The 27,259-nt window shown below is 61.9% G+C and overlaps 2 protein-coding genes across 12 annotated transcripts; one reads left to right on the forward strand and one right to left on the reverse strand.

Annotated features, from left to right (window-relative positions):
- The first annotated feature begins 67 nt into the window (after nt 1–67).
- Nucleotides 68–14,799, forward strand: PCBP2 (poly(rC) binding protein 2). 9 transcript variants are annotated; one of them, XM_090128437.1, is made up of 16 exons: nt 68–235; nt 2,419–2,554; nt 2,951–2,974; nt 3,080–3,112; nt 3,369–3,485; nt 4,783–4,914; nt 5,523–5,651; nt 6,127–6,201; nt 7,799–7,885; nt 8,061–8,126; nt 8,862–8,903; nt 9,916–9,988; nt 10,481–10,519; nt 11,372–11,424; nt 12,027–12,196; nt 12,964–13,350. In XM_090128437.1, exons 2-16 carry the CDS (start codon nt 2,486–2,488, stop codon nt 13,289–13,291), a joined length of 1,437 nt encoding a protein of 478 aa, XP_089984563.1. In that variant the 5' UTR covers nt 68–235; nt 2,419–2,485; the 3' UTR covers nt 13,292–13,350. The 9 variants fall into 9 exon arrangements, with proteins under 9 accessions (XP_089984563.1, XP_031458649.1, XP_031458650.1 ...); XM_031602789.2 differs by lacking the exon at nt 12,964–13,350 and adding an exon at nt 14,265–14,798 and having other exon boundaries at nt 126–235; XM_031602790.2 differs by lacking the exons at nt 10,481–10,519; nt 12,964–13,350 and adding an exon at nt 14,265–14,794 and having other exon boundaries at nt 126–235.
- Nucleotides 14,800–15,363: 564 nt separating this feature from the next.
- On the reverse strand, nt 15,364–26,000 carry MAP3K12 (mitogen-activated protein kinase kinase kinase 12). Of its 3 annotated transcripts, none has more exons than XM_090128405.1 (14): nt 25,756–26,000; nt 23,043–23,367; nt 21,243–21,423; nt 20,718–20,909; nt 20,012–20,170; nt 19,554–19,712; nt 19,034–19,142; nt 18,608–18,717; nt 18,160–18,276; nt 17,656–17,793; nt 16,744–17,191; nt 16,561–16,631; nt 16,078–16,333; nt 15,364–15,515 (listed from the first exon to the last, which is right to left on the reverse strand). In XM_090128405.1, the coding sequence occupies exons 2-14, from the start codon at nt 23,362–23,364 to the stop codon at nt 15,423–15,425; spliced, it is 2,355 nt and encodes a 784-aa protein (XP_089984531.1). In that variant the 5' UTR covers nt 23,365–23,367; nt 25,756–26,000; the 3' UTR covers nt 15,364–15,422. The 3 variants fall into 3 exon arrangements, with proteins under 3 accessions (XP_089984531.1, XP_089984530.1, XP_089984532.1); XM_090128404.1 differs by lacking the exon at nt 21,243–21,423 and adding an exon at nt 21,664–21,847; XM_090128406.1 differs by lacking the exons at nt 23,043–23,367; nt 25,756–26,000 and adding an exon at nt 21,664–22,951.
- Nucleotides 26,001–27,259: the final 1,259 nt, after the last annotated feature.

Consider the following 27,259-nt stretch of genomic DNA (forward strand, 5'->3'; position numbering starts at 1 on the left):
CCGTCCGTTTCCGGGTCGGGGCGGTTGTAAATCGGCCGCTCCCGCCGCCCCCGCCCAGACCCGCCGCGGCCGCCGCAGCAGGAGCAGCCGCCGCCTCCTCCCGTCGCCGCCATCCCGCCCGCCCCGGCGCGCTCCCTCTCCCCCCCCACCTCCCTCCCCTCCTCCCCGCCCTCCCTCCTCCCGCTCCGCCCGGAGCGCCCTTCTCCCGCCGCCGCCGTTACCGGCGCCGCTCCAGGTAGGCCCGACCTCCGCCCCCCCACCCCCATCACCCCCCGCTTTCCTTTTACCCGCTCCCCGCGCGCCATCCGCCGCCCTCTTCCACCTCAACCGCGAAGCCGCGGCCTCGCGTAGCGCCGCCGTCCCGCCCTGCGACGCCCGCCGCCGGCCGCGCCCTCACGCCAGCCCGAGGCCTAAGCGCGGCCTACTGCGGCCTAGGCCGCGGCCTGCGCGCCGCGCCGCCTCTGGAGGGGGGGGAGGGGGGTGCCGCCGCCCCTCCCCCCCCCGCGCCGCCACCGGGACCGGAGCGGGGGGGGTTGGGGGGGTTGGGGGTGGCGGTGCCGCGTGACGCACGTTGCCCCCCCCGCTCCCCCCCTCACCACGGGGGGGTTGGGGAGGGGGGAGGGGGAGAGCGGCGGTTATTTGTTATTTATCAATTTTTTTTTTTTTAATTTTTTCGGGATGTTTTAAATTTTTTATTTTTTTTTTTTAATCCTGCGCCGTTCGCGGAGCCGTTTTTTGTTTTGTTTTTGTTTTTTTTTTTAACGACGATTCCCGATTTTTTTTTTCGTTGTTTTTTTTTTTTTTTTTCCACCCCCCCTCAAAAAAAAAGGGACCGGTTGGAGCCGGGGCCCCTCGTGGGGGGGGCGGTCCCGGTTCCGGCCCGTTTTTGAAACCGCCCCCCCCAATGTTTTCGCAGCCGCGGTCGCAGCGTTTCCCTCCTTCGGGCCCGGCCCGCTGCTGCCCCCCCCGTCCCTCTCCCCCTATTTCTACTCGTTCCCTCCGTTCCCTGTTTGGGGCCGCCCCGCGTTTAGGCCCCTCGTTTTCTGCTCCCGGGCCCATTTCCGAGCTGCTTTTCCCACTCCCCTCCTCGTTTTTCTCCCCCGTGAAACCCTTCTGGGCTCTCGTTCACCTCCGGATACCCTCGCAGGACTCGGATCCTCCCCCAGAACTGCCTTCAGTTTGGAGCAGAGCCCCCAAGCCCTCGTTAGGGCCGGGCCTCCCCCCCACCCCCCACGTGCGCTGGGCCGATTGAGGCCCGGAGGTGAGGAGAAGTTCGGGGAAGTTTCCCCGCTCAGCCCCTCTGCCCGATCCACGCCGCCTTTTGTCCCCGGGCGGCTCGTTGGACCGGCAGAACCGCTGCGAATGAATGCAAACGATGGCAGCGTGCTGAGCTGGGGGGGGAGGAGGAGCGGGCAGCCAGGAGCCCTGAAATGCCCCAAATCCTGCGGCTGGGGCTCCGTGCTCCTCCAGCCCCACTTCCAGCCCTATTTTGGCCGCACGGCTCTGACCCAAAACGTGGAGTTCTTGGGAGCCTTCACTGCTCACTACAGCAGAAACCTCCACTGCCAGCAGCTTCCCCTTAAAAGAGCATTCGCTCGGAGCTTGGCACGGCCCTGTGAGATTAATCCCCCTGCCCTTGCCCTGCTCTGCCCAGCTCAGTCCTTCACTGGGTTTGGTTAAACTTTGATGAGACACTGAGCTGATGAAAGCAGAGCACAGCCGAAATTCAGTTTATTTAGTTGAGTTGCATGTAGTGGGGGTTTTTTTTGTTTTGTTTCGTTTTTTTTTTTTGAGAGAGGTGAGAGTTAAACAGACATTTTGCTGAGCTGCTCAGCTCTTAGGCTGACTGTGGTGTTTTGCAACTGCTGTCGGCTTGGGCCGCAGGTTGTTTGAAACCTGATCATGGGCTCATGTGGCCTTATCTGCTTTGAGTAAATCAACTTGGAAGCTGCTCTGAAAGCCCTCAGTGCAGGCGGAGCTGGGAGAAAGCTTTTTTGTTTTTTATCCCCCCTCCCTTCAACAACTTGGCTCCCCAAGTGGGTGAAACAAGAGGGAAATGGGGCAGCAGCTGTGTGTGCCTACACGTGGCTGCCCGGGGAGGCTCCTGGTTGGGTTGAGGTGCAGAGGCTTCGAGTCGAGGCAAGTCCTGGAGCAGTGGGCAAAGCCTCTGATGTGGGGGATGAGCGAACCTGGCTGTGCTGGGTGCAGGTGGGGATCACAGCTGTGCTGCCCATCTACTCTGAGTGGGGATGAGGAGCCTCGTGGGGCTCCCAGCCCCATGGGTTGCCCTAGGGAGGAGATCAGCCCCATATCTGTTGGGGGAGAACTCCGAGAGGACTCGGCTCTATGCGGGATGGGGTCTGACACAGGTGGGGAGGGTGAGGGAGGGGCCTCAAAGCCGACCCCTCTCTTTCCCAGCTCCCGCTACCCAGCGACCAAAGATCTGACTGCTGACAAAGCCTGACCTGACCCAACGCAGCCCAAGATGGACACCGGTGTCATTGAAGGTGGATTAAATGTCACGCTCACCATCCGGCTACTCATGCATGGAAAGGTACGTGTGTTTCCCCCCACTGAGCCCCCCCCCAAATCCAGCCAGCAGCGCTCGATGGCAGTGCTCCCTCATCCCCCCCCACTGCCTCGTGGCCGCCATTAGCCAGTGGTGTGAGGAATGTGCTCCTTGGCACCCAGCCGGGGCTCGGGCAGCTCGTGACGACCGAGGCAGCGCTTTAAAAGCACAGCACATCAATAAAAATAACAGCGGGGGGGGTTGGGAAAGAATGAGCACAACCGTGGGTGCGATGTCAGCGTGGTTGAGAGGGCGTCCAGGAGTTTGTTTTGCCCCCAAAAACTGTGTTTTATCCTCTGTAGTCGGGAGCTGTGGGGATGCCGTTGGTGCTGGGGGAGTTCTTTCAGCACTTCCTAATTGTTGCTTTTGTTCCCCTCCCAGGAGGTCGGCAGCATCATTGGGAAGGTAAGCGAGCAGCAAAACCCCCCCCACCCCCTTCCCAGTGCTCCCCCTTGCCCCCCACCCAGCGCAGCCACGCTGACACCTCTCCCTTCTCATTTTCTTTCACAGAAAGGGGAATCAGTGAAGAAGATGCGCGAGGAGGTGAGCCTTAGGGCTGGGGGTGGAGGGGGGGGGGGCTGAGGGGTCCGTAGCGCTGCCAGCCTTGAAAGGAATTTTCTGGCGGCGCAGCACCGGCAGCAGATGGAGCCGGTGGGCGCAAGGCATGCTGGGAGATGTAGTCAGGGCTGGGGCAGGAAGCCAGCATGGCTAAGATGGCTGCCGGGCGCTGAGCCGAGGGAGGAGGGCGGCCTCGTGGCTCTGCGGGGCCCTGATGTCCCACGCTGCTTCCTTCCCACAGAGTGGTGCTCGCATTAACATCTCAGAAGGGAACTGCCCCGAGCGGATCATCACCCTTGCCGGCCCCACCAATGCCATCTTCAAAGCTTTTGCGATGATCATTGACAAACTGGAAGAGGTGCGTCTCAGCCCTGAGCTTCCCCTGTGTGCTACAGGGACGATGCTCAACTTTTTTTTTTTTTAAGCTATTTTATTTTTCTGGACAAATTTGCCCTGTGGAGCTGTTGTGCAAGGCTGGGGTCTGCCCTACAGCTCCTGGGGGGCTGGAGCAGCCTCATGATCCTCCCCATGGGTGAGGAGTGTTCTCCCAGCAGGGGCTGATCTTTGCCCTTCCCTCAGCAGAGTCCAGGGTCCAGGTATGATTTTTTCCTCCTGAGTGCTCAGCCAACCTTAAGTGCCTGCTTGCTGAGCGTCAGAGCCCTGTGGTGATTGCCCAGGGCTGGGAACTCCCTGTGACCACCACTAAAACAGCATCAAACAGAGCGGGGCTTTGAATCCCTGCTTGCCTTGTTCTTCTGGACTGTTCTGCTGCTTCCCTGCCTGCATGTTTCTGTGTGCAGTGGGGGCTCAGCCCAATATCCAGCCCTGCTGAGGAGGGGTCTGGGGGTCCTGCAGCACTGAAGGACAATCTGCATCCCAACCCTGCTCCTGCAGAACTGCTGATTCTCAGTGGGATGCTGATCTGAATCCCAACTGTGGGAGTCAGAGCCTGCTCAGGGCTGTGGTTGAGGAACTTTGGGCTTTTGGAAAGGATGAGCTCCTTGGCCCTCCCATCTCTTGTGGGACTCAAAGCTCCCAGTGCTTTATCCCTTTGGATTCAGGACCCCCTTCCTGTCAACACATCAGACCCCTGTGCTCATGGGAACGCCCAAAAAGCTGTGAGTCCCAAACTGCTGCTGTGTCCTGGGAGCTGACATCCTCCTGGCTCTCGCTGCTGGTGCTCTGAGCCTGGGGCTCAGCAAAAGCTTTTCTTTTAGTAGGTCAGCTGAGCCCAGCCGTGTGCCTCCCCTCCCCCTGCCCACATATGACTGCTTTAATCAGCGCCCAGCTTGTTTTCACTGAGCTTTCATCCCCATTACGGCTCAGAGCTGAACTGGGAGCTGTCTGCAGGGGGAGGCTGAGCCCCCAGCCCCTCATCTCTTCAGCACGGCTGGTTCCCATTTAGCTGTGGCTTGACCCAATGCCTCTGCATTGGGCTGGTGGGGATTAAGCCCCCATTTCACCAATACAGCAAGCCACAGAGTTTGGCTGCTTTCACCTCAAAAATGTGGCTGTGTTGATTCCAGCACGTTAACAAAGCCCTGAAAAATGGGATCTGGGAGGTTCAGACATCACCTTGGAGCAAACCAGCCCCATCCCTCTGGCGAGGGTCTTGCACCAAACTGGCCCCTCTAAGCAACTCCTCTTCCTCACAGGACATCAGCAGCTCCATGACCAACAGCACGGCTGCCAGCCGGCCCCCGGTCACCCTCCGGCTCGTGGTGCCTGCCAGCCAGTGCGGCTCCCTGATTGGAAAAGGAGGCTGCAAGATCAAGGAGATACGAGAGGTGGGTGCTGGCTGCCCTGCTGATGATGTGCAGGGCCTGGTGCGTGGCGGAGCGGGCAAGAACTTGTGTCTGCCCTGCATAAGTGGAACTGCATAGTGTAGAGGCAGCATCATTTGGCCCTTTTTAAAAAGCTCCTCGTATTTTTAGTGCTTGTGAAACTGAGACTGGGTCAGAGCCTCCCCTTCCCGGCACTGTCCCCTGGAGCGGGGTGCTTGGGTTCCTGCTACTCTCAATTCCTTTCCTTAGGCTTTTTCCCAGCTGGCGGGAGGGGGGAATGCATGCCACCAGCCTGCCAAGCCCCCAGCTCTCAGTGAGAAAGGCATGTAATGCTTCTTAGTGTTGAGTGCCACTGACCCTTAGCTGCCAGGGATTAACCCTGTCCGGTTCTGCTCGCAGCAGAGATGGGCTTGACTTGGGTTACAGAGGAAGGCCGCAGCCTGATTCCTCCTCCTGACCGAATTATTTCCAGCTAGGATTAAAAGGCATTATTTTGAGGGAGAAGGGGGGCACTTCTAGCTATGTATAACTTGGCCACGGGGCTGCTGGATGCAGTGAGCTCACTGTCCTCCCCGGGTCTGACCGTTTATTTTTATCCTTAAACTTTGCAGAGCACAGGGGCACAGGTCCAGGTGGCAGGAGACATGCTGCCCAACTCGACTGAGCGAGCCATCACCATTGCTGGGATCCCACAGTCCATCATTGAGTGCGTCAAACAGATCTGCGTTGTCATGCTTGAGGTAGGGCCCCCCCAGCTGCGTGTCGGGCCCTCTCCCTGGGGACACGTGTGAGGCACAGGGATCCCTCTGCCCTTTCTTGGCTGCAGCCCTCCTGACCAATAGAAACCCCTGAGGACAGAGGAGCGGCTGCTGGGGGATAAAAGGATAGTTGGGGATTACAAGTGAGGCTTGGAGCTGCTTTAAGCTGGGGTCGAGCCAGCCCTCTTGAGCTCCTGCCAGCTGATGGTGCTGCTTGCTGCCCTGGTGAGCAGTGACACCGAGCAGCAGCGTCCCCCTGTCCCAGCACGGTGCTGCAAGCCTCCCTCTGCTCAGCGTGTGGAGCGGAGAATAAGTAGGATTGTTTGTAGCCCTCGGGGCTCAGCCAGGCTCTGTGGCCTCCTGGGAGCAGACTTGCACTTGAAGCAAAGCGTTGGGTGCTGGGAGGGGGTGGCTGGCAGCGCTCGGTGCCTGATGTCCCTTCTCTGCTGTCACCCAGTCTCCCCCGAAGGGCGTCACCATCCCGTACCGACCCAAGCCATCCAGCTCTCCCGTCATCTTTGCAGGCGGTCAGGTAAGGCCTCTCCTCAGCTCGTGGGGTGCTGGGAGGGGAGGGGTGTCTGTGTGGCAGGGGGGGTGGGGGATAAACAAGCTGCCACACCGCCAGCGCACATCAGCTGCTCTGCGTGCCTGTCACCCACACCGCTTCCTCTGGCATGGAGCAGCTCTGCTTGGCCTTGGCCTCCCAGAGCCTGCTCCGAGCCTTCCTCGCTGAGCCTGCTGCGGGAGGCAGGAGGGCAGAGGCAGGGAGGGAGCTGGGAGGGTTAATTTGGGGAGGAGGGTGGTGTTGTCAAAGTGCTCCTGAAGCAACTGGGGGGAAATCCTGACATGGTGGTGGTTGGGGATTTGAATTGGGATGGGACTCCAGCTGCCAAAGCCAGTTGTCCCCTCTCTGGGACTGGCTCCGAGGACTCGGTGCGACCTGTGTGGGTGACTGGCCCAGAGGTTGAGGGTTCTCTGCTCTCTGGGGCTGGCTCTTAGGGTACAAAGGCTCAGCCTGTGCCTTGGGCAGGGTTGGGGTGTAGAAAAGCTTCGTCTTGGCGAGGGGAGGGTGTCAGATAGAAGTAGCCTTAAGGGATCAGTGATGCAGCCCTTCTTGTGCTGACCTGATCCTGGGGAGTCGCTTGCTCCCCCCCTGCCCCGCCTCGGGGAGGGCAGCTGTCTTGGGCCACCCCAGTGCTCTAGCCATGGAGCCAGGCGCTGCCGTTACAGGCGACAGGGCTCCCTTGGGGTCCTGTCTGCTGTAAAGCTCCGAGTCCCAAAGCTTTTTGGGGATGTGCTGGTCCCCACTGGGTGAGAGAGGAGGTTGGGGTGTGGGGGTCACCGCTTCCCACCCCTCAGTTCCCAGGGCTGCCATTACCGCTTGGAGCAACACAGGGCAACTCGCAGATGCATCTGCTGCCTCCGTGCTGCCAGGGAGGCCCCCCCCAGGGTGGGTGCCTGCTGATGGGGGGGGCCCGGAGCCCCCTGCCATCAGCCTTGGGGTCCTGCTGTAGGGCAGAGCCATGGCCACACAGACCGGATCCGATGCTGCAGCTGGGGTGGAGAGCTGCTGGCAGCCTCCCCTGGAGCCGGGCCTCCGAGTGCCACGCTTGTGTGGGGACGGAGCTGCTGCCGTCCCCTCCCCACCCTCGCCTCAGCACCCCCACCCCTCGCCCTCCCTGCCTCTTCCTTCCCCCCCTTGACCCTGGTCAGCCCCCGCTCTCCGACAGCTTCTCCTGCCACTCTGCACCCGGGGGGGAGCGCCGGGCGAAGCCACCCGCGCCCTTTGCCAGCGGAGGGTCGTACCGTGCAGCCCCCCCGGCAAGGGAGCCGGCCGCCATCCCCCTTAGAGCAGTGAGGAGCAGGCTCCCGACAGCCACGCATCTCTTCCTTCCCTTTCCCTTTTTCTCCCCTCCTTGTCTTCCACCCCTCTCCCCCGGCCCAGGGCCAGCCCGCTGCAGCCGTCCGGGCCCGCTCCTGGTGGTGTTGTGCTCTGTCTCGCAGCTCAGAGTCGTGCGTAGAGCAGGGTTAGCCCTCGAAAGCAGAGCTAATGTCGATGTGACTTTGGTGTTAGCGGAAGGTTTCGGATTGACAGCCCTGGAGACTGAAGTCCTCTAATTTATCCACAGGACAGGTACAGCAGCGGCAGTGCGAGCTACCCCCACACCGCCCCATCCATGTGCCTCAACTCTGACTTGGAGGGACCACCTCAGGAGGTGAGAGGGGAGTTCAGTCTCCACGGCCCGTTCAATCCTTGGCCTCTCTGAGACTGCCAACAAGGGTGGCATTCCCTGTCCCCGTCCCCCAAAACCCGTCACGGTGGCTTTTGTGCTGTGGACTCCTGTCCACTTGGGAACTGGACTCTGAGCCCACCAACCTCTCCTCACGCAGGCCACCCGGCAGCCACTGCATGGCAACGAACTTGGGCCAATTCCAGCCTGGGCTGCAGTTCTTCCGGTGACCTGGAAGTGAGGCTGTGTACCCCCCTCTCCCCTGCCTCTCCTGTCCCCCCTGCCCGGCCCCCCACCTTAGCCAGCCAGGCCCCAGCCAGTGACTCGCCCTTTCTGGGTAGCTTCAGGAGGAATCTGAAGTCTGTGGCTGTCCCTTAACCTCGAGACGAGGAATTGGCAGGTCAGGCGCTCAGCCTCGTTACCCCCCGAATGCCTCTCTTTGCCTTGTCTAGCATCGGTAGCCAGCTCCAGCAGTGACCTCTAGCTTGCCCGGCGACGTTTCCTAGGCGTGCGGAGTGACGAGAGGACTCGGAGCGGGACTTTTGGGGGGCTGCTGGGCCGGGGAAGGAGGGGCCGGGAGCTAGCAGGGCTGGTGGGCGCTGGAGACCCTCCCCTGTCGGCGAGGCGGGGGGCGCAGGGCTAGAAGCATTGTCGGACTCCACCACACCATACATCTTCATCAAGATCCCAGCCGTTCTGTTTGTCTGCCACCTTTTTTTGGGGGGGACGGCGCCATACTGTCCACTCCCTCCCTGTAACTGCCACCTAAGGCCAATTCGAGTACCTTCCCGTCTAGAAACTGCTTGGTACAGCATTATCCGTCCCCTGCCTCTCCCTGCCCCACTTCCCTTGCCCCGGAGAACTCTCCGCCTTGGCTCTCTGACTTCCTGGCTAGTTGAAATGTCTGTCCCTGGGTGGCTGTCCGATGGTTGTTAATAGGACTGTTTTCCTCCTTTTGTAGGCCTATACCATTCAAGGACAGTATGCCATTCCACAGCCAGATGTAAGTTTTTGTTTACACTTCTTGTCTTGAAATCCACCCTTCTTCCCCCTTCCAAAATTTTCTCTGTGCTTTCTCGATTCGAGCTGTCAGCTTGGGCTGAAACTCGATCTGATCCGAACTCCCCCCCAAAAAACTTCGCCCTCCTGCAGCCAGCTTCACCTGGTCACAGATCTCTCCTTTTCCCCCCTCCCCTTTTCTCTCTGACATCACCCTCCTCCGTTTTTCTGCTCCCCCCTCCCTCACCGACACCACCACCTCCCCCCTGGCTGGCATTTCACTCCAGCTCCGACTTTCCCTCCCCTCTTGAATTTGGCACACGTCCCATCCAGGGACATCACAGCGCATGACGGGACGCTGTCACGGTGGCTCTCCTGGGGCAGGGGACAGCTGAGCCGTCGCAGGTGGCAGTGGAGGGGGGGATCTGGCCTGGCCCAGGCTGCTGCCAGCCTGTGGGGGCCGCTGGGTACAGGAGAACAGTCCAGGTGGTGGCCACCCCCCCCCCCTTTCCCTCCCTCACCGTGGGTGCTGTCCCTGCTTGCTGGGATGCCGCCCTCCTCTGGCAGCCATGCTCATCCCGTAGGCTCGTTGCAGGCTTGGCGGGGCTGATCTCTTCTCCTGGCGCCCTTAGAGCAGTGAGGGGGGGCTCTGGCAAGGAGGGGTAGGAGGAAGCTGTGCTCTGAGCTGCTGCAGGGGCCGCGCACCGCCCCAGGCTCCATCCTGACCTCCCTTCATCACATCCCTCTCCCCATGCTGCTCCCTGCATGGTGTGGTGTGAGCACCCTGTGGTCTCATTTCTCCTGCTCCTCTCTGCTCGTCTCCCTGAGCTCCTCTCATAGCTCCTTGCTTCTCCTGGGGGGTGGGCGCAGCCCCCCAGCCCACTCCTGGCCGAGGGTGGGGGGAGGCCTTTGGTGCCGCTCGCTGTGTCCGTGTGCCTGCCGCGTGGTCCTGGCCCTGCTGGGCTTGGGAAATAGCTAACATCAGCCTTTTTTTTTTTTTTTTCTCTTCCCTCTAGCTGACCAAGCTGCACCAGTTGGCAATGCAACAGTCACACTTTCCAATGTCTCATGGCAACACTGGATTCAGTGGTATGGAAACTCCTTCTCTCCTCTGTACGCTAACGTGGGCTGAAGGCCAACCTGGGAGCTGGGCTCCCCTCTAAGCAGGGCCTCTGCACGGGGTCTCGTGTGCTCAAAAAAAAAAAAAACCAACACCAAACAAACCCATAAACCCACAGCCTGAATGATGAAGTCTGGCCAGGTAACCATCTCTGTCGTGCTGCCTCTGGGGGCAACTGTGGTCTCTGCCCCCTCCCCCTCCCCGCAGAGGGCAGATCAGTGAGCAGGCAGGGCCTCCGTACTGCTTTCCTCCCTCCCACCCTGTCCTTCACGGCTCTGCCAATGCTCTGGGGACCCCCCTGGCCTGCAGCACCTGCTCTCTCTCCTCCAGCAGCTCCAGCCTTGAGCAGGCAGCTGCTGAGTTGCACCAAATTTGCTGTAGCGTTTGCTAAGGTGGCTGCATTTCCATTTGGGGCTCTAAACATAAGACAGCCAAACTCATTGTCACTTATGTCTTAACAGGCATTGAATCCAGCTCTCCAGAGGTGAAAGGCTATTGGGGTAATGATTAAAACACAAAATCTGTAGTTTATTGTGTATTAATACTGACTGGGGTCTCGTTCTCCCTGTTAAACGCTGCCCGCCTTGTGCACGGGTGGGAGGGGCAAGGGGGGGCCAGGGGAGCTGCAGGAGGGCTGGAGGTCCCGGATGCCCCTCAGGAGCTGTCAGGTTGCCCTCTGGATTCTGGAGAGCAGAACTTTGCCAGAGGGCTCAGCTGTGTGGTGTGTGACGCTGTTAGAAAGCCTTGAGCATATTTGAGCCCCCCATAATTCACCCATAGGCAGCCCACTCCCACCTCCCCTCCTCCCTGCCCCCACAAATCTTTTGCCCTGGATTGCATCCAGCAGTGCAGCCCCTGCCTGGCGCTGCAGGGATCACTGCTGTGTCTGCACTGAGCTGCTGCTCCCCTGCCAGGGCCCTGTAATGAGGTCTCAGCTCCCGGAGTGGGGCAGGGGGGCAAAATGCAGAGTAAGAAACCTGAGCAGCAGCCTGGTGGGGGCCTGACCTGGCACTGCCCTGCTGGGGTGAGGGAGCGAAACGCTCGGAGGCTGCAGATGTGGATGGTGGCCCCATGGAGATGGGGTGTGCTGCTCTAGGACTGCCCCACTGCAGAGGAGAGCTTGTGGTGGCAATGAGGGGAGAAGTAGGGGGTGGGGGGGCAGCAGGTGAGTGGGGAGGAGGAGAGGGGAGTGGGGCTCGAGTAACTTCACCGCTTGCTCTCCCTTCCCCTCCTGTCTGAGCTGTCTCCCAGGTGGCTGTGAGGCCAGCAGTGAGTGCTGGCTGCCCGCTGTGCCCGTGTCCCCCACTGCCCCCCCTGACCCTCTCCTGCTTTGTCTCTGTCTTTTTAAACAGGTTTGGATGCTTCTGCTCAAACCACCTCTCATGAACTCACCATTCCAAATGATGTGAGTATCAGCATCCACCTCACTGAGGGGTGGGGGGGCTCAGCAGAATCTGTGCCCCTATGAGATGGGATGTGAGGCTGCTCCTCCCTGTCTGTAGAGGGGCTCAAGGCAGTGTTATGAGTGATGGCCTCACCCCAAACAGCTCCTTGGGCTGCTCTCTTCATCCCTCTTCCTTCCAGCCAGATTTAAGGCAGAAATCTTGTACATACTACTTTTTCTCCTGCCATTTTAAATTGAACCACAGAATGGCTTTGGTTGGAAGGGACCTTAGGGGTCACCCAGCTCTAACCCTGTGCTGCTCCCACCCATCAGCCATGCGGGGACCCCTCTGTGGCCCCAAGCTCCTCCTGGGAAGGAGCACCCACAGCTCTGGGTGCAGAGCTCCCTCCCCACACTTTCAGTTTGAAGCCGTTGCCTCTCGTCCTGTCACTGTCTGCCCATCTCAGAAGTCTCCTTATAAAAGAGTACTGGAAAGGGTTTAAAGCCCTCCTGGGAGCCATCAACCCCACCTCTGGGTGATGCTCCCTGTAGGTGATGAAGGGGGATGGGGTGCTCTGCCCACTGCTGATGAAGCTGCTAACGAAGCCGCTGTCTCCCTGCAGTTGATTGGCTGCATCATTGGGCGTCAGGGCGCCAAGATCAATGAGATCCGCCAGATGTCCGGGGCGCAGATCAAAATTGCCAATCCAGTGGAAGGATCTACTGACAGGCAGGTTACCATAACTGGATCTGCAGCAAGCATTAGCTTGGCCCAGTATCTAATTAATGTCAGGTGAGTCTCTGTGATGAGGCAGTGTGGGGGGGGAGGGCTGGGACCACCCTTGTGCCCCAAGCATGAGTGGAAGGGGCTTCCCTCCCCACCCCCCCATCCCTGTGCCCTTCCTTCCCCTTCCCCACGCCTGCCCCCCCCTGCTGCGATCGCCTCCTGCTCTGTGGGAAGCTGTAGGATGAGGGAAGGCTGCTGTGGGGCTGAGGGGACCGTGGGGTCCCCGGAGCTGTGTTTGGGATTTCAGCAGTTTGGGTTGCGTGGTGCGGATCCGTGGCTTTCTGTGCTGAGGGCTTCTGGGGGTGCTGCAGCTGAGGGGGGATCAAGGCGGGATCCCCAGCACCTCCCAGTGGGATGTGGGGATCCCAGGGATCCCGATGGATGCAGGCAGTGTCAGCCCTGCAGCTGTGAGCCCTCGGGGACCGCTGGGTTCCCTGTGGGGTCTGCAGTGCTGTGGGGTGAGGGATTGGGCCCTCACGGCTGCACTGAGGCCTGCGGGTGTGTGGATGTGTCCCATGGTGAGCGTTAGGGCCGGAATTAGGGTTCATTGGGACCCTCAGCTCTTTGGATGCTGGAGATGAGTGGTGGCTGTGGGGTGGCACTGGGGCTGCGGGGCTCTCCCTATGGAGGAGCAGCCCCACTTTTGCTCATCTCGGCTCCGTGCTGCGCTCCCCCCCCCTCCCTAAGCCGGGTTTCGCTGTTTGTCCTGTGCTTCCTCTGTGCTCTTCCCACCCACCCACCCATTTTTTTGTTCCTTTTCTCCTCTGTTACAGTTTAGAAAGCGCTAAACCCTCCTCCCAGGCAGCCTCCGTCACGATCCCTGACCACCTCAGCATCAACCTCTCTCAACCCTCCACCCCTTCTTCTTCTTCCTCCTCCACCACCACCCCCTCGCTCGCCACAGCGGGGGCCTCCGACGCGCCCGCCAGCCTCCCCAACCCTCTTCCGACCGCCCCTTGTGTCTCCAGTCTGCTTGGCATGAAACCTGTCCCTCTCCTGGCTCTAAATGTTGTGTCTGCTGCTAAGGGTGCCTCCGCCCCGGCCGTGCCGTGCGTTACTAACAAACTGAAAGCGGAAAAGCAGAGGTTCTCTCCTTACTGAGCCATAGGGCAGCGCTGCCCCATGCGGGCAGCTCAGATCTCATTTCCCCTCTGGGTTTTTCCCCCCTCCTTCCTTCTCCCCCCCCATTGTGATGTTTCTTAGACCCCCCCACTTTTCTGACCAGGGCTGCCCATTGCTTTTCCTATCCCCGTGCCCTGGGGTGCAGTGCTCCATTCCCCCCCATCCATCCCACTAGAGCTTTGTAGCCCTCGGTTTTTTGGGTTCTTTTTTTTTTTCCCTCCTCTTTTCCGTTTTTTTTTTTTTTCTTTTAGTAGCTCGGTTGCAATCGTGTGGGTTTGGGGTGGGGGGGGTGGGGGGCAGAGAGAGGGGAGGGGTAGGGGGTCGTTACCGAATAAACGAGTCTGGATTTAATTGCATTCCCGGTTCCGTTGCCCACGGGGCTCGCGGCCTCGCTGTCTCTTTAATGTCTGTACCTGTAATAAAGTTGCCACGGTGAGAATGTGCTCTGCAGCTCTGTGCGGGGGGAGAGGGGGGGCCGAGCTGAGCCCCACGTGTGGGGAGGGGGCCCGGAGGGGTTCCTTGTGGCAGAGGGGGGGGCTCACAGCCACCCTCCATGGGGCAGCGCTCTGTGCCCCCATTTCAGGGAGGGGAGGAGAGGCTTTGAGGTGCAGCTCTGGGGCTGTGCTTCGGGGATGCTGCGCTGTTTTTCCCCCCCTCCCCACTTCCTGCTGCTCCCTGAGGGCTCCTCATGGGTTCCCCGTTCCCTGCTGCCCCCTCCCCTCCTCGCTGCCCCCTGCTCTCAGGATCCTTTTGGGGGGGGGGGGGCTCTGCACTGCTCTGCTGGGAGCCCCATCTGCAGCACTGCGCTTTGCTGGGGAGGGGGGCAGCAGCCCTCAGCCCTGCACCCCTTCCCACACTCCTGCATCCCCATCACACTGCCAGCCCTCCAGCTGGCAGAACCCCCCCCTTACCTCCCCTCCAGCCCCCCTCTGACGCCTCTTCTTCCTTGCAGGCTCTCCTCCGAGACCGGGGGCATGGGAAGCAGCTAGGAGGGCCCCGGCACGGCCAGCGGACCCTCGGCCTCACCTCACCATCCATCTGTGTAGTCCCTTAGCAGCAGCCCCAGGTTTTAAACTAGTTTGTAAATTTTTCGGTTCCTCCCATTGCTCTCCTCGCCACTCATCGGATTCTTTCAGTTTTATTTCATTGATTTTTTTGGGGGGTTTTGTTTTTTGTTTTTTTTTTTCTCCTCTTCTTCGTCGTCGTCGGTTTAATTTTTGTTTTCATTACAGCATTTAATTTCCTTTCCGCTCCGCTGCCGAGCGCCCATCTTAGTTTTATTAAAGCTTCTCTCTCCCCTCCTCTGCCCCCCCCTGCCCACCCCCCCCCTTTTTTCGGCTCATGAAGTTTCTGTTGGTCACATTGTTAAAGAGTGGAAGAGCGACATTTCAGTTTAGTTCTGTAACGTCAGGAGATTTTTCAGAAAAAAAAACAAAAAAAAAAGAAATAATAATAATAAAAAAAAGATGGACTGGAGCTTTTCCTTGTGAATAGAAACCGGAGGATATTTTGGTTAATGGATCTGCCTGTCTCCGTCTTTATTTGAACCCCCCCCCCCCCATCCTGCTGTGGGGTGGGGGTCCCTCTGTGCCCCCCAGCATCCCCCTGCCCCCCTTTCCTTTGCAGGGGGGCTGATGGTAAATTCCCCTCCCCCCCACGTTGTGCTCTATGGGGCTCTGCCCCTAAAGTGCTCCCAGTTGCACCAATAAAGAGCTGGTGCTGCTGTTGTCTGCCCTATTTCCCCCCCCCCCCAAGTGAGGAGTTATCCTACTGTGCCCCCACCCTACAGTTCTGCCCACCCCTTTGGGATAAGCTGCCTTCTCTCCCCATTCCACCCCCTTACAGTAGGTCCTACACAAACAAAAAGGGGGTGGGCCCCTCCCTGTTCTCCCCTCCCTCCCCTTACAGTGTGACCTACACAAAAAGGGGACAGACCCCCCCCCCCACCTTTTTACCCACCCCCCCCCCCAGGGACAGAGACAGCACAGAGTTCTGTAGAGATCGATAAATATTTATATAAATATTTGGGGCTGTACAAGTGGTGGTGGTGTGTGGGGGGGGAAGGGAGGTGTGTGTGTGTGTGCAGGGGGGGGGTCGGGGGGGGTGCAAGTCACAGGCCGGGGGGGGCTGTAGGCCGGGGGGGTCCCTCTGCGCTGCCCGAATGGTCCAGTTCTGCGCTGTCGCAGTCAGAGTCCTCCGAGACCTGGGGGGGAAGGATGGGGGTCCCTCAGAGCCCTCCTCCACCCCACAGCTGTAAATGGGGGCTTTGGGGGAACCCACCCCCCTCTCTGAGTTGCTTTTGGGGTCCCTCATCCTGTGGGATTTGACCTTGGGGAGGGGGCAGCCCCCCCTCGCAATGATGCTTTACCCAGAGAGGTAAACTGTGTCTCCACCCGTGGTATGAAGACCCCTCCCCTATAACACCTCATTCTGGGGGATCACATCTCTGTGGGGACCCCTCCCCATAACCACCCATTGGTTCAGAGACCCCTCCCCATATTTCCCCATCCTTTTAGGTACCCCTCCCTATTTGCACACATCTTCGGGGCCCCTCTCGCTGTTCAACTCATTTATGGTGACCCCTCCTCATATCCACCCACTTCAGTGGTGACCCCTCCCCACATCCACCCCATAACCACCCCTGGGGGGGGAGGGGGGATATGGAGAAGCCCCCCACATCACCCATTCCCAAAGGACCCCCTCCCCTCCCACACCCATTTGGGTCAAACCCACGGCTGGGGTAGGAGGTGGGGGAGTCACATCACCTTGGGGCTGCCTCCCCCGTGCCGACGACCCTCGGGGGGGGCGGCATCCAGGGGGATCTCGGAGCCCTGCGAAAGTAAATCCTCGGAGCGATCGTCGGGGCGTTCGTCCGTGTTGGTGCTGCCCACGTCGGGGGTGGCGCTGTGGGAGGGTTCGCTCGTGTGCCCCTCATCCCCATCCCCGTCCCCATCCCCGTCCGAGAAATTCTCCGAGCTGAAGGTCGACAGCGACTGCCGTTTGGTCATACCCGGGGGCCACCTGGGGGGGGGAAGTGAGGAGATGGGTATGGACCCCCCCCTCCCCAACACCCCAGCATCCATCACACACAAACCCCCCAACAACTCATTCTGTGGAGGGGTGGGGGTCTGAGCACTCATAGTCCCCCCACAGCAGCCCTCCTGGGGGTCTGAGCGCTCACGGACCCTCCCCCCCCCCCCCCAGCACCCACAGATCCCCATCCAAGACCCCCCCCCCTCTGCACCCACCTCTGCCGCAGCGGCAGTTCCACTTCGCTGTCCACTTCTCCCTCCTCCTCCTCCGACGACACCCCCCGCTTCTGGGGGCACAGAGGGGGAAACCGGGGGTCCCACAGCTGCTCCCAAGGTCCCTATTCCCCCCCCCTCCCCCCGAACCCCAGGAGGGTCACTCCTTCCCCCAAAGCCACTCACCTGTCCCCGTGTCACGGCTGCACGGTACAGCATTGCCGCGGGGGTCAGGTGCTGCCCGGCCCCCCCTCGCCCCCCCCGAGCAGCACCACTGTCCCTCTCGCTGTCCCCAGCTGTGGGGGGCTGCGCTGGGGGGCTTCCCTGGGTGCCCACCGCCCCCCCAGACCCCAAATCGGGTTCTGCTACCGGGGGGGCCCCCGCAGCTTCCAAAGTGCCCCCCAGGAGGTCGGGGCCAGCGGTGGATGAGGGGGGTCCGGGCAGCCCTCTGGGGGGTCCAGCTTCGGGGCCGGGTTCACCGCAGCCCCCCCGGGACCCCCCTTTGCGGTGTCGTCCTTTGGCTCTGCGGCTGCGTCCTGGAGAGGGGGGGCCTTTGGGACAGCCTGGAAGGGCCACCTGCGCCATGGCTGCGTCCAGTTTGGGGAGCAGCACCTCCGGCTTCAGGATGTCGGGGCTGTGGGGGGGACATGGGGACATGGAGACCCCCAACTCCAATGAGCAGGGGGAGAGCCTGGGGGGGGGGGTGCGTCCCCAAATAGCCTCACGCCAATGGGGACACCCCCAGAGAGCGCACCCCCAGGACCCAAAAGGACCAAGGGAGCCCAGACCCCCACCCCCAAGGACTCCAGCCATAAAGAAGACCCCCCCCACATACATACGTGTCCCTTTTCCCCATGGATCCACGTCCCCTCGTCCCCAAAATATCCCCCCCGCAATGGGCATCGCACACCTATGAGACCCCCCCCAAGGGACCCCAATGCCCTCAAGTCCCACACATCCATCTCCCCTTGGTGACCACCCCATATATCTGACACCCCTCAAAGCCCCCTACTCAAAAACCAGGACACCTCACACACGACCCCCCTCCAAAGCCCCCTCAAAAACCTGGATCCCCCCCATCCCAGGACCCCCACGCACCGCTTGCTGTGGGGTGAGAGCTTTTGGGGGACGTTGCGCTTCTTGATGAGGGTCTCCACGGCGTTCCCATGCAGCAGCCCCCGCGGCGCCCGTGGTTTGAAGAGCCCGGGGTAGCGCTTCTCCAGAGCTTGCTCTCTCCTGGATGGGGTCATGGGACCACACATGGGGGGGCATCAGTCCTCCCCCAGGGGCAAGCATGGGGTTGGGGTGATGGTTATGGGATGGGGAAAGGTTCGAAGTGAGGCAGAGGTGGTTGTGGGGGTGGGATAAAGGTGATCGTGGATGTGGGATGGGTGTAGGGTTGGCCATGACTGTGGGGTGGCCATATGGGTGGCATAGGGGTGGTCATAGACACAAGAATAGCCATTACTGTGGGATGGAAACAGAGCGGGTGTAGGGGTGGCCATGACCACAGGGGGACCATGGGGTGCATATAAGGTTGGTGAAGGCCATGGGGTGGCCATGGGGTGGGCAGGGATCCCCCTGGGTGCTGCTCCCACTCACCGGAGCAGCTCCTTCTCCTTCAGCTCCAGCTGCAGCATGAGGGCACTCAGCTCCATGTACAGGTTGTTGGCACGCTCCAGTTTGCGCTCGTAGTGCTCCCGGATGTCCAACGCGTGCCTGCTTGGTGTGGGCACCCCATGGCACCCTATGGCGCCCCACAGCATCACCCCATCACACCCCATGCAACCCCACTGACAGCTCGTGGCACCCTCTGCTGCCCCATCACACCCCCATGGCACCCAACTGCACCACTGTGGGTCCCCAAAGGCGCCCCTGTGTCCCAACACCCCCCAAACCCACTGACCCCCCCATCTCCACGTCCCCATTACTCCCCATTCCCCACTCCCCCTGTTCCCACGTCCCCCCATCCCCATGCTCCTTGCCATGTCTCCCCATCCTCCCATCCTCATGTCCCTATGACCCCCCACCCATCCCTCCAGCCCCGCACCGCAGCTCCTCTCGCCGCCGGTTGATGAGCTCCTCCTCCAGGCGGTGCAGACACGTCCCCTCCGATTTGATCTTCTCAAAGTGCAGCTTCACCTCCTCACGCCACTCCGCCTGCAGCACCGGGCACTGGGATGTACTGGGATGTACTGGGATATACTGGGATGCACTGGGCATGGATCCCCTGAGCACTGGGACGTACTGGGTGTGACCACCCCAAGCACTGGGACGTACTAGGCATGGATTCCCCCAGCTGCAGGCACCAGAGACCCCCCAGCACCACCCCTGAGATGTGAAGTGTGGGGTTTGGGGGTCCCTGGATGTCCTAGATGGTACTGGGGTGATGGGTCCCCCCACGGATCCCGGTGTCCCCATGGAGCTGGGTGTCCCCGTGGAGCTGGGTGTCCCCATGGGGCTGTGGGTCAGGTACCTGGGATTTGAAGTAGGTCTCCTGTGGGGTGGAGAGGACGTCGGCGGAGGCGATGTCGAGGTGCAGCAGGATCTGCCGGAAGGACGGCCGGTTCCGGGGTTTGCTGTTCCTGGGGGGGGGGGCAGTACGAAGCTGGGGGCTTTTTGGGACCACGGGTGGGGGGAATGGCTCCCGACAGCATGGCTCACCCATGGGGATGTCCCACAAACAACGGGACGGGCAGGCAGGGCGGGGGTCCCTGTGATGGGGTTCCCCACATCGAGGTGACAGTGGAAGGTCTCTCATGGGGGTCCCTAAGGTGGGGGTCCATGGTGGGGTTCCCTGTGGCTAGGATCCCCCCACCCAAAGCCACGGGTGCTCCCAGGGGGTGCCACTATGCGTCGTGCCCACGGGGTTTCCCCGCATGTCCTCACAATGTGTCCCCATGGAGCATCCCCACATTGCATCCCCCCTCTGTGCCCCCATTCTGTGCCACACACCCCACAGCTGTGTTCCCCCCCCCACCCCCCAGTGCGCTCACCAGCACTGCCGCAGCAGCACCTTGAAGCCATCGGGGCAGCCGGAGGGGACGGGCAGGTGAAGGCTGTTGCTGCCCACCCCCCAGATGATGGCTGAGGAGTCCACGTCCTTGTAGGGGATCTCACCCGTCAGCAGCTCCCACAGCACCACCCCGAAAGACCTGGGTGCAGCGTCACCCATGGGAACCCCCGTCTCCATTGTTCCCTCCCCCCACCTCTGCCCAGGCTGCCCCCCATCCCTCCTTAACGCCCCCAATCCCTGCAATGTCCCCCTCCGTGTCCCCATCCCCAATCACCCGCAGTGTCCCTGAGGTTACCCCCCTGCGTTCCCCCCCTCCTATTACCCTCGATGCTCCCAGTGCATTCCCATTGACTCCCAGTAGACCCAGTGCCACTGTGCACCCGATGCCACCACGGCTCCCTGCTGCTCCCCAGGTCCCCGCTGTCCCCATGCCCTCACCAGATGTCGACCTTCTCAGAGACAGGCTCATTGCGGATGACCTCAGGTGCCATCCAGGCCACCGTGCCAGCAAAGGACATCTTGGTGCTCTTGTCAATGAGCTCCTTGGAGGTGCCAAAGTCTGAGATCTTCACCACGTCGTCGTAGGTGATGAGCATGCTGGGGGGCAGCCACTCAGCGTCACACCAGGGGCACAGGGGTGGCATCACCATGGGCACATCCCATTGTGGGAATGCCACTGCCATGGGCATGGCACCACCACGGGCATGGCAACATTATGGACATGGCATTGCCATGGGCATGGCACCATCACGGAACACCGCGTTGTCGTGGTCTTGCCACTGCCATGGGGTTGGGCACAACTATGGACATTGTGGACATGGCATCACCATGGACGTGGCACCAACATGGACACAGAATCACCGTGGATATGTCAATGTCATGGATATGTCAATGTCATGGATATGTCAATGTCATGGATATGGCACCACCGTGGACGTGGCACCACCATGGACGTGGCACCACCATGGACATGTCAACGCCATGGACACTGGGGCACAGCACTGCTATGGCCAAGTCACCACCATGGACACACATCTGTACCACCAAAGCTTTGGCACCACCGTGTGCCTCCACCAGCAGCACCCACCCACCCAGCACCCACCCAGCACCCAGAGGCGCTCACTGAGCCCCCATCCCCGCTCACTTGGGTGACTTGAGGTCACGGTGGATGATCTTGTGGAGGTGCAGGTAGTTCATGCCGCCGGCGATGCCCATGGACCAATCCACCAGGAGAGAAGGGGTGACCTTGCGCCCAGCACGCAGCACCTCGTAGAGCTGGCCTTGGGCGCAGAACTCCATGATGATGCAGTAGCAGGGCGCCTGGGTGCACACACCCCTGCTGGCACAGGGCACCGTCAGCGCAGCACCCACTGTTGTTGTGGGGGCACCCGTTGTTGTGGGGGCACCTGGCTGCACCCGGTGCCTGTGGGTGCTGGGGTGCCATCATGACTGCGGCACCCGTTGGGGTCGGTGCCAACCCACCTGCATTCCAGCACCCAACAGCACTGGGCACCCATTTGTGTCCCTCCCCTCTCCCCATCACCAGTGTGCCCCCTGCTCTGTGCCACACACGGGGCCATGCTGTGTTGGTGCTCCCCATGCACACGTTGTGTCCGTGGCCCCGTGTCTGTGCCCACACCGTGCCCCAGTGTCCCCCAAGAAGCCATACCCATGGTCTGACCATGCTGTGTCCATGCCCATGTCCACAACACTCTCCATGCCCGTGTGGTGTCCACGCTGTGTCCATGCCATGCCATGCCCCCATGCCACATCCACGGTGTTCTCCATGCCCACGCCGCGTCCGTGCTGCGTTCCGTGCTCCATGCAATGTCCATGCTGTGTTCCCCATGCTGCATGCCCCACACCGTGACCATACCCATGCTGTCCCCCACACCCCATGCTGTCTCCACCCCCGTGCTGTCTCCCACCCCGTACCCGTGTCCCTTCCCCATTCTGCACCCATACTCACAGCATCTCCCACCCCATACCCATGTCGCACCCCATGCCGTCTCCATCCCCATGCTATCTCCCACCCATAACCCATCTCCATGCCCACACCCCCCCCACGTTGTGCCGTGCCCCCCGCTCACTTGAAGGTGATGATGTTGGGGTGTTTCAGTTTGCGCAGGTGCTTTATGTCGGTCTCCTTCAGGTCCCGCACCTTTTTCACCGCCACCTCCTCGCCGTGGAAACGGCCCAGGAAAACGGCACCCTGCGCACCGCTGCCCACCCACTGCAGGTCCAGGATCTCCTCGAACGGCACCTCCCAGGGGTCTGCGGGCACCTCCACTGCTCCGCTGCGCCCCTTCCCCGCTGCGCTCCCCACAGCCCCACTGCACCCTTATTGCAACCCCACTGCACCCTTATTGCAACCCCACTGCACCCTTATTGCAACCCCACTGCATCCCTACTGCAACCCTAATGCACCCTTATTGCAACCCCACATCATCCCTACTGCAACCCCACTGCACCCTTATTGCAACCCCACTGCATCCCTATTGCAATCACAACCCCACTGCATCCTCCTAACCCCACTGCATCCCTACTGCAACCCCAACCACATTGCATCCTTATTGCAACCCCACTGCACCCTCGTTGCAACCCCATTGCATCCCTATTGCAACCTCATTGCACCCTTATTGCCAACCCAATGCACCCTTATAGCCACTCCCACTGCATTCCTATTGCAACCCCACTGCATCCCTATTGCAACCCCACTGCATCCCTACTGGAACCCCAACCCCATTGCATCCTTATTGCAACTCCAATGCACCCTTATAGCCAACCCAATGCACCCCTATTGCCAACCCCACTGCATCCCTATTGCAACCCCAACGCATCCTTAATGCAACCCCAACCCCACTGCACCTTCCTAACCCCACTGCATCCCTACTGCAACCCCAACCTCACTGCATCCTTATTGCAACCCCAACCCCACTGCATCCTCCTAACCCCACTGCTTCCCTTCTGCAACCCCAACCCCATTGCACCCTTATTGCATTCCCACTGCATCCTACTGCAACCCCAACCCCACTGCATCCTTATTGCAACCCCAACCCCACTGCATCCTCCTAACCCCACTGCACCCTCATTGCAACCCCAACCCCATTGCACCCTTATCACTGAATTCTCCCAGCCCCATTGCATCCTCCTAACCCCAGTGCATCCTACTGCAACCCCAACCTCGTTGCATCCTTATTGCAACCCCACTGCATCCTCCTAACCCCACTGCTTCCCTTCTGCAACCCCAACCCCACTGCACCCTTATTGCATTCCCACTGCATCCCTACTGCAACCCCAACCCCACTGCATCCTACTGCAACCCCAACCCCATTGCATCCTTATTGCAACCCCAACCCCATTGCACCCTTATCACTGAATCCTCCCCGCCCCATCGCATCCCCTGACCCCCATCGCACCCCCCATCCCCACCCCACCCCCCATCCCCGCAGCACCCCCAGCTCCTCACCCTCGGCCTGGTGTTTGTGCTCGGCGCTGTAAGCCTTTCCAATCATACTCCACACGGGTTTCAGGCACCCGAAGAGCCCCTCCAGGAACCCCCCCGCCGCCTGGCACCGCAGATGAGCCCCATCCGCCGCCAGCGGCCCCGCAGCTCCGGATTCTGCAGCACGGGGGGGTCCGCGGCGGGGCCAGGCGTCGGGGGCTGCGGGGATGGGGGGGGGTCCTTCCCTCAGGGCGCACTGCGTGGGGGTCAATTCCTGCTCCGGGGTCCCCTCCGAGGCCACCGCCAGCGATGGGGAGGGCGTCCGTGTCTCGTGCAGGCAGGCCATGGCCTGGGGAGGGGGGAGGGTGGCTGTGCACCCCGTTATGTGCATCTGCACCCCTCTGCAACCCCCCCCCTCCCCCTGCTCCTCGCACCCACCTGCATTCTTGCACCCACCTGCACCCCAGCCTTTGCACCTGCAGCCCCCCCTTGGCATGTACCTGCACCCACCTGCACCCATCCTTTGCACATGCAGCTCCCCCTCGCACCAACCTGCACCCACCTGCACCCCAGCCTTTAAACCTCCAGCCCCCCCTGGCACGCACCTGCACCCCATCCTTTGCACTTGCAGCCCCCCCTCACACCCACCTGCACCCCATCCTTTGCACATGCAGCTCCCCCTCGCACCAACCTGCACCCACCTGCACCCCATCCTTTAAACCTCCAGCCCCCCCTTGCACCCACCTGCACCCCATCCTTGCACCTGCAGCCCCCCCTTGGCATGCACCTGCACCCACCTGCACCCCATCCTTTGCACTTGCAGACCCCCTGGCACGCACATGCACCCCATTTGTTGCACCTGCAGCCCCCCCTCGCACCCACCTGCACCCCATCCTTTGCACCTGCAGCCCCCCCGACATGCACCTGCAGCCACCTGCACCCAAGCCTTTGCACTTGCAGACCCCCTGGCATGCACATGCACCCACCTGCACCCCATCCTTTGCACTTGCAGCCCCCCCGGCACGCACCTGCACCCCATCCTTGCACCTGCAGCCCCCTTGGCACCCACCTGCACCCCATTCTTTGCACTTGCAACCTCCCCGGCACGCACCTGCAGCCACCTGCACCCCATCCTTTGCACTTGCAGCCCCCCCTGGCACACACCTGCACCCCATCCTTTGCACCTGCAGACCCCCTGGCATGCACCTGCACCCACCTGCACCCCAGCCTTTGCACTTGCAGACCCCCTGGCACACACCAGCACCCCCATCCTTTGCACCTGCAGCCCCCTTGGCACGCACCTGCACCCCTCTGCCCCCCATCATTTGCACACCCGTGCACCCTGCACCCCAGGCAACCCCCTGCACGGTCAGGCAGCCCAGCGTGTGCACCAACACTGCTCACACCTGCGTGCAGCCTCACACGTTCAGCAGCACCCTGCACACCTGGTGTGCACCCCCTGCACGCGCCTCGGCGCTCGTCCGCATCTCCAGCCCCCACGTGCACCTTTACACCCACGTGTGCACCCACGTGCACCACTGTGCAAGACCCCCGCGCTCCACGTGCAACCCGTTGCACGCACCCGCGTCCCTGCACCAGCGTGCATCTCCTGCACCAATGCATGAGCCTGCACCCCCCCTGCAGCCCCCCCATGTTGTGCAAACCCCTTGCACCGACGTGTGCAAACCCTTTGCACAACGCCTGCACCCCATCCCCGTGCGGTGCCTGCAGTGCGCGCGCAGCCCCTCGCACACGTGCACGGGTGTGCAAAGGTGTGCACGAGGGGGGAAACTGAGGCTGGGAGGGGAAGGGGGGGGGGGCTCAGCTCCTATCGGGGTGGGGGGTGTTGGGAAGGCTCCGCCCCCTGAATTTGGGGGGGGGGGGGGGGCGTTGCTATGGCAACAGCGCCGCGAGCGGATGAGGTCATCCCTAAATTTAGGTGAAGGGGGGGGGGGGGTGAGTCACGGGGGGGGGGCGGGGTTTCACCTCGGGGACCCCGGGATGGGGGGGGGGGGTCAGGGGGGTCAGGGGGGGCCCCTCCCCGCCAGGTGCCGCCCCGCCCCCCCCCCCCCCCGTGGGGCCATCGCGTCACGCGGTGACGTCATGGCGGCGCGGGGAGAGGGAGGAGATGCCCCCCCCCCCTCACCCCCCTCCACGGGGGTCCCCGCATAAGGGAAACTGAGGCAGAGCCCAAGGTGGGGGTGGGGGGAGGGGGTTCTGTCGCGACATACGTTAGCGCCAGGCCCGTGTCGCGATAGAGCGGAGATGGGGGAGGAAGGGGGAGAAGGAGCGCCCCCGCGCTACCCATGGCGGTGCGGAATATCGCGACAGAGCGCCTTATCGCGACACGGCGGATGCAAGGAGCGCGGAAGGGCCGTGGGGGCACACGCTCGTGCAAGCGGCCTGGTGGGGTGAACCGTCGTGCAGGGGTGCACGCGCGTGTGCAAAGCGGGGGGAGTTGCGGTGCTGTGCCCCCCCCCCCCCCCCCGCACACACACGGACGAGCGGTTCCCACGCGCGGTGCACGCGCACCTGAGGGGGGGGGGGCGCGCATCCCACGCGTGCACGAGGAGGAATTGGGGGGGGGGGGGGGCGGCAGCAGCAGCGCCCACGCGTGTGCAATGTGGGGGGGGGGGGGCACGCGCGTGTGCAAAGGCCCCGCGCCCCTCCATCCCCATCCCCGGTACCGGCCCGGTGCCCCCCCCCCCCTCAACACCCGTCGCGGTGCTGTGAGTACCTCGGGATGCGCGGCCCCGCGGCCGCTGCGCGCTCCCGACGCCGGCGGTGCCGCTCTCCGTTATCCGCGGGGCCGTTCCCGTTCTCCCGGTGATGCTCCGCGGCCGTTCCCGTTATTCTCGGTACCGGTTCCGTTGCCGCCCTCGGAGCGCTGCGGTCGGGGCCGGGCCGGGTCGGGGCGGTGCGGGCGGGGCCGGTACCGGACCCGGTGCCGCGGTCGGGGGAGAAGCGGCTCCGAACGGCCCCGCCCGGCGCTCGGCCCCGCCCCGGCCCCGCCCCGGGAGCACCGGAACCGGCACCGGGACCCCCCCCCCTTTCCCCATCCTCCGGTGACACCCCCGGACCGGGATCCCCCCTGAGCGGCACCGGGACCCCCACGAAACCGGGACCGGGGAGAACCGGGATCCCCCCACCAAAACTCTTAATGGGGGCACCGGGATCATCCCCCCCCCCCCCCAAAAAAAAAAATCGGTACCGGGGGAATCGGGAGCCCCACCAATACTGGCACCGGGACCCCGCAAAGCCGGGACTGGGGGCACGGAGACGCCCCCCCCCTCGGTACTGGGCTCCCCCAGTCAGCATTTGGTTCCCCCAATGCTCCCAGATCGGTACCGGGGGCAGACGGACCCCCCCTCAAAATTGCAATAGAGGCACCGGGACACCACCCGCCCCCCCATACCAGCACCCAGGTGCTTTTTGCAGCCCCACGACCCCCTCCAGTCGACACTGCGACCCCTGGGATCCCCAAAAACGGTACCAGAACCCCTGGGATCCCCCTCACATAATAACGGGGGCACCGGGACCCCCCCCCCCGACCCACCAAAGGTCCCCTCCAACCGGCACCGGGACCCCCAAACTACTTCTGTGCCCACCCCTGTGCTCCCCCCGTACCCCTCGGGGGTCCCAGTCTGGTCCCAGTGCTCCCTATGGGTGTCCGTCTGTCCCCGGTGCTCCCTGTCCATCCCCGCTGTCCCTCTGTCCTGCGGGGTGCCGTCTGTCCCCGTCCATCTGTCCCCGTTGCATCACATCTGGCTCCATCCACTGAGCCCCACTGGTCCCAGTCCATCCGTCTGTCTGTCCCCGTCTGCTGTCCATCCCCACTGTCCCACCCCAATCCGGTGACCCCCCCCCCCCTCCCGCTTCGCTCCCTGTCCATCCCCGTCCCCATTGTCCCCCATTTCCCTGTCCCCCCTTTTCTGTTGGTCTCTGTCCCCGTTGTTCCCATCACCTCCCCACGTCCCAGTTCTCCTCTGTCTGTCCCGTGTCCGTCTGTCCCCATCTCCCCCTTCTGTGCTTTTGTTTTCTTCTCTGTCCCTGCCATACATCCCCACTGTCCCCATTGCTCCCCAACGTCCATCATTGTCCCCATGTCCATCACTGACCCCGTGTGCCCCACTGCCTCAATTCTCTCTGTCTCTCCCATTGTCCCCATTGGTCCCCATTGCCCCCACTCCCCCCATTGCTTCCTATTGGTCTGTGTTGTCCCCCATGTCCCATTGTCCCCC

Source organism: Phasianus colchicus, chromosome 33 (assembly GCF_987193195.1).
Source record: "Phasianus colchicus chromosome 33, bPhaCol1.hap1.1, whole genome shotgun sequence".
In the NCBI taxonomy this organism is placed as follows: domain Eukaryota; kingdom Metazoa; phylum Chordata; class Aves; order Galliformes; family Phasianidae; genus Phasianus; species Phasianus colchicus.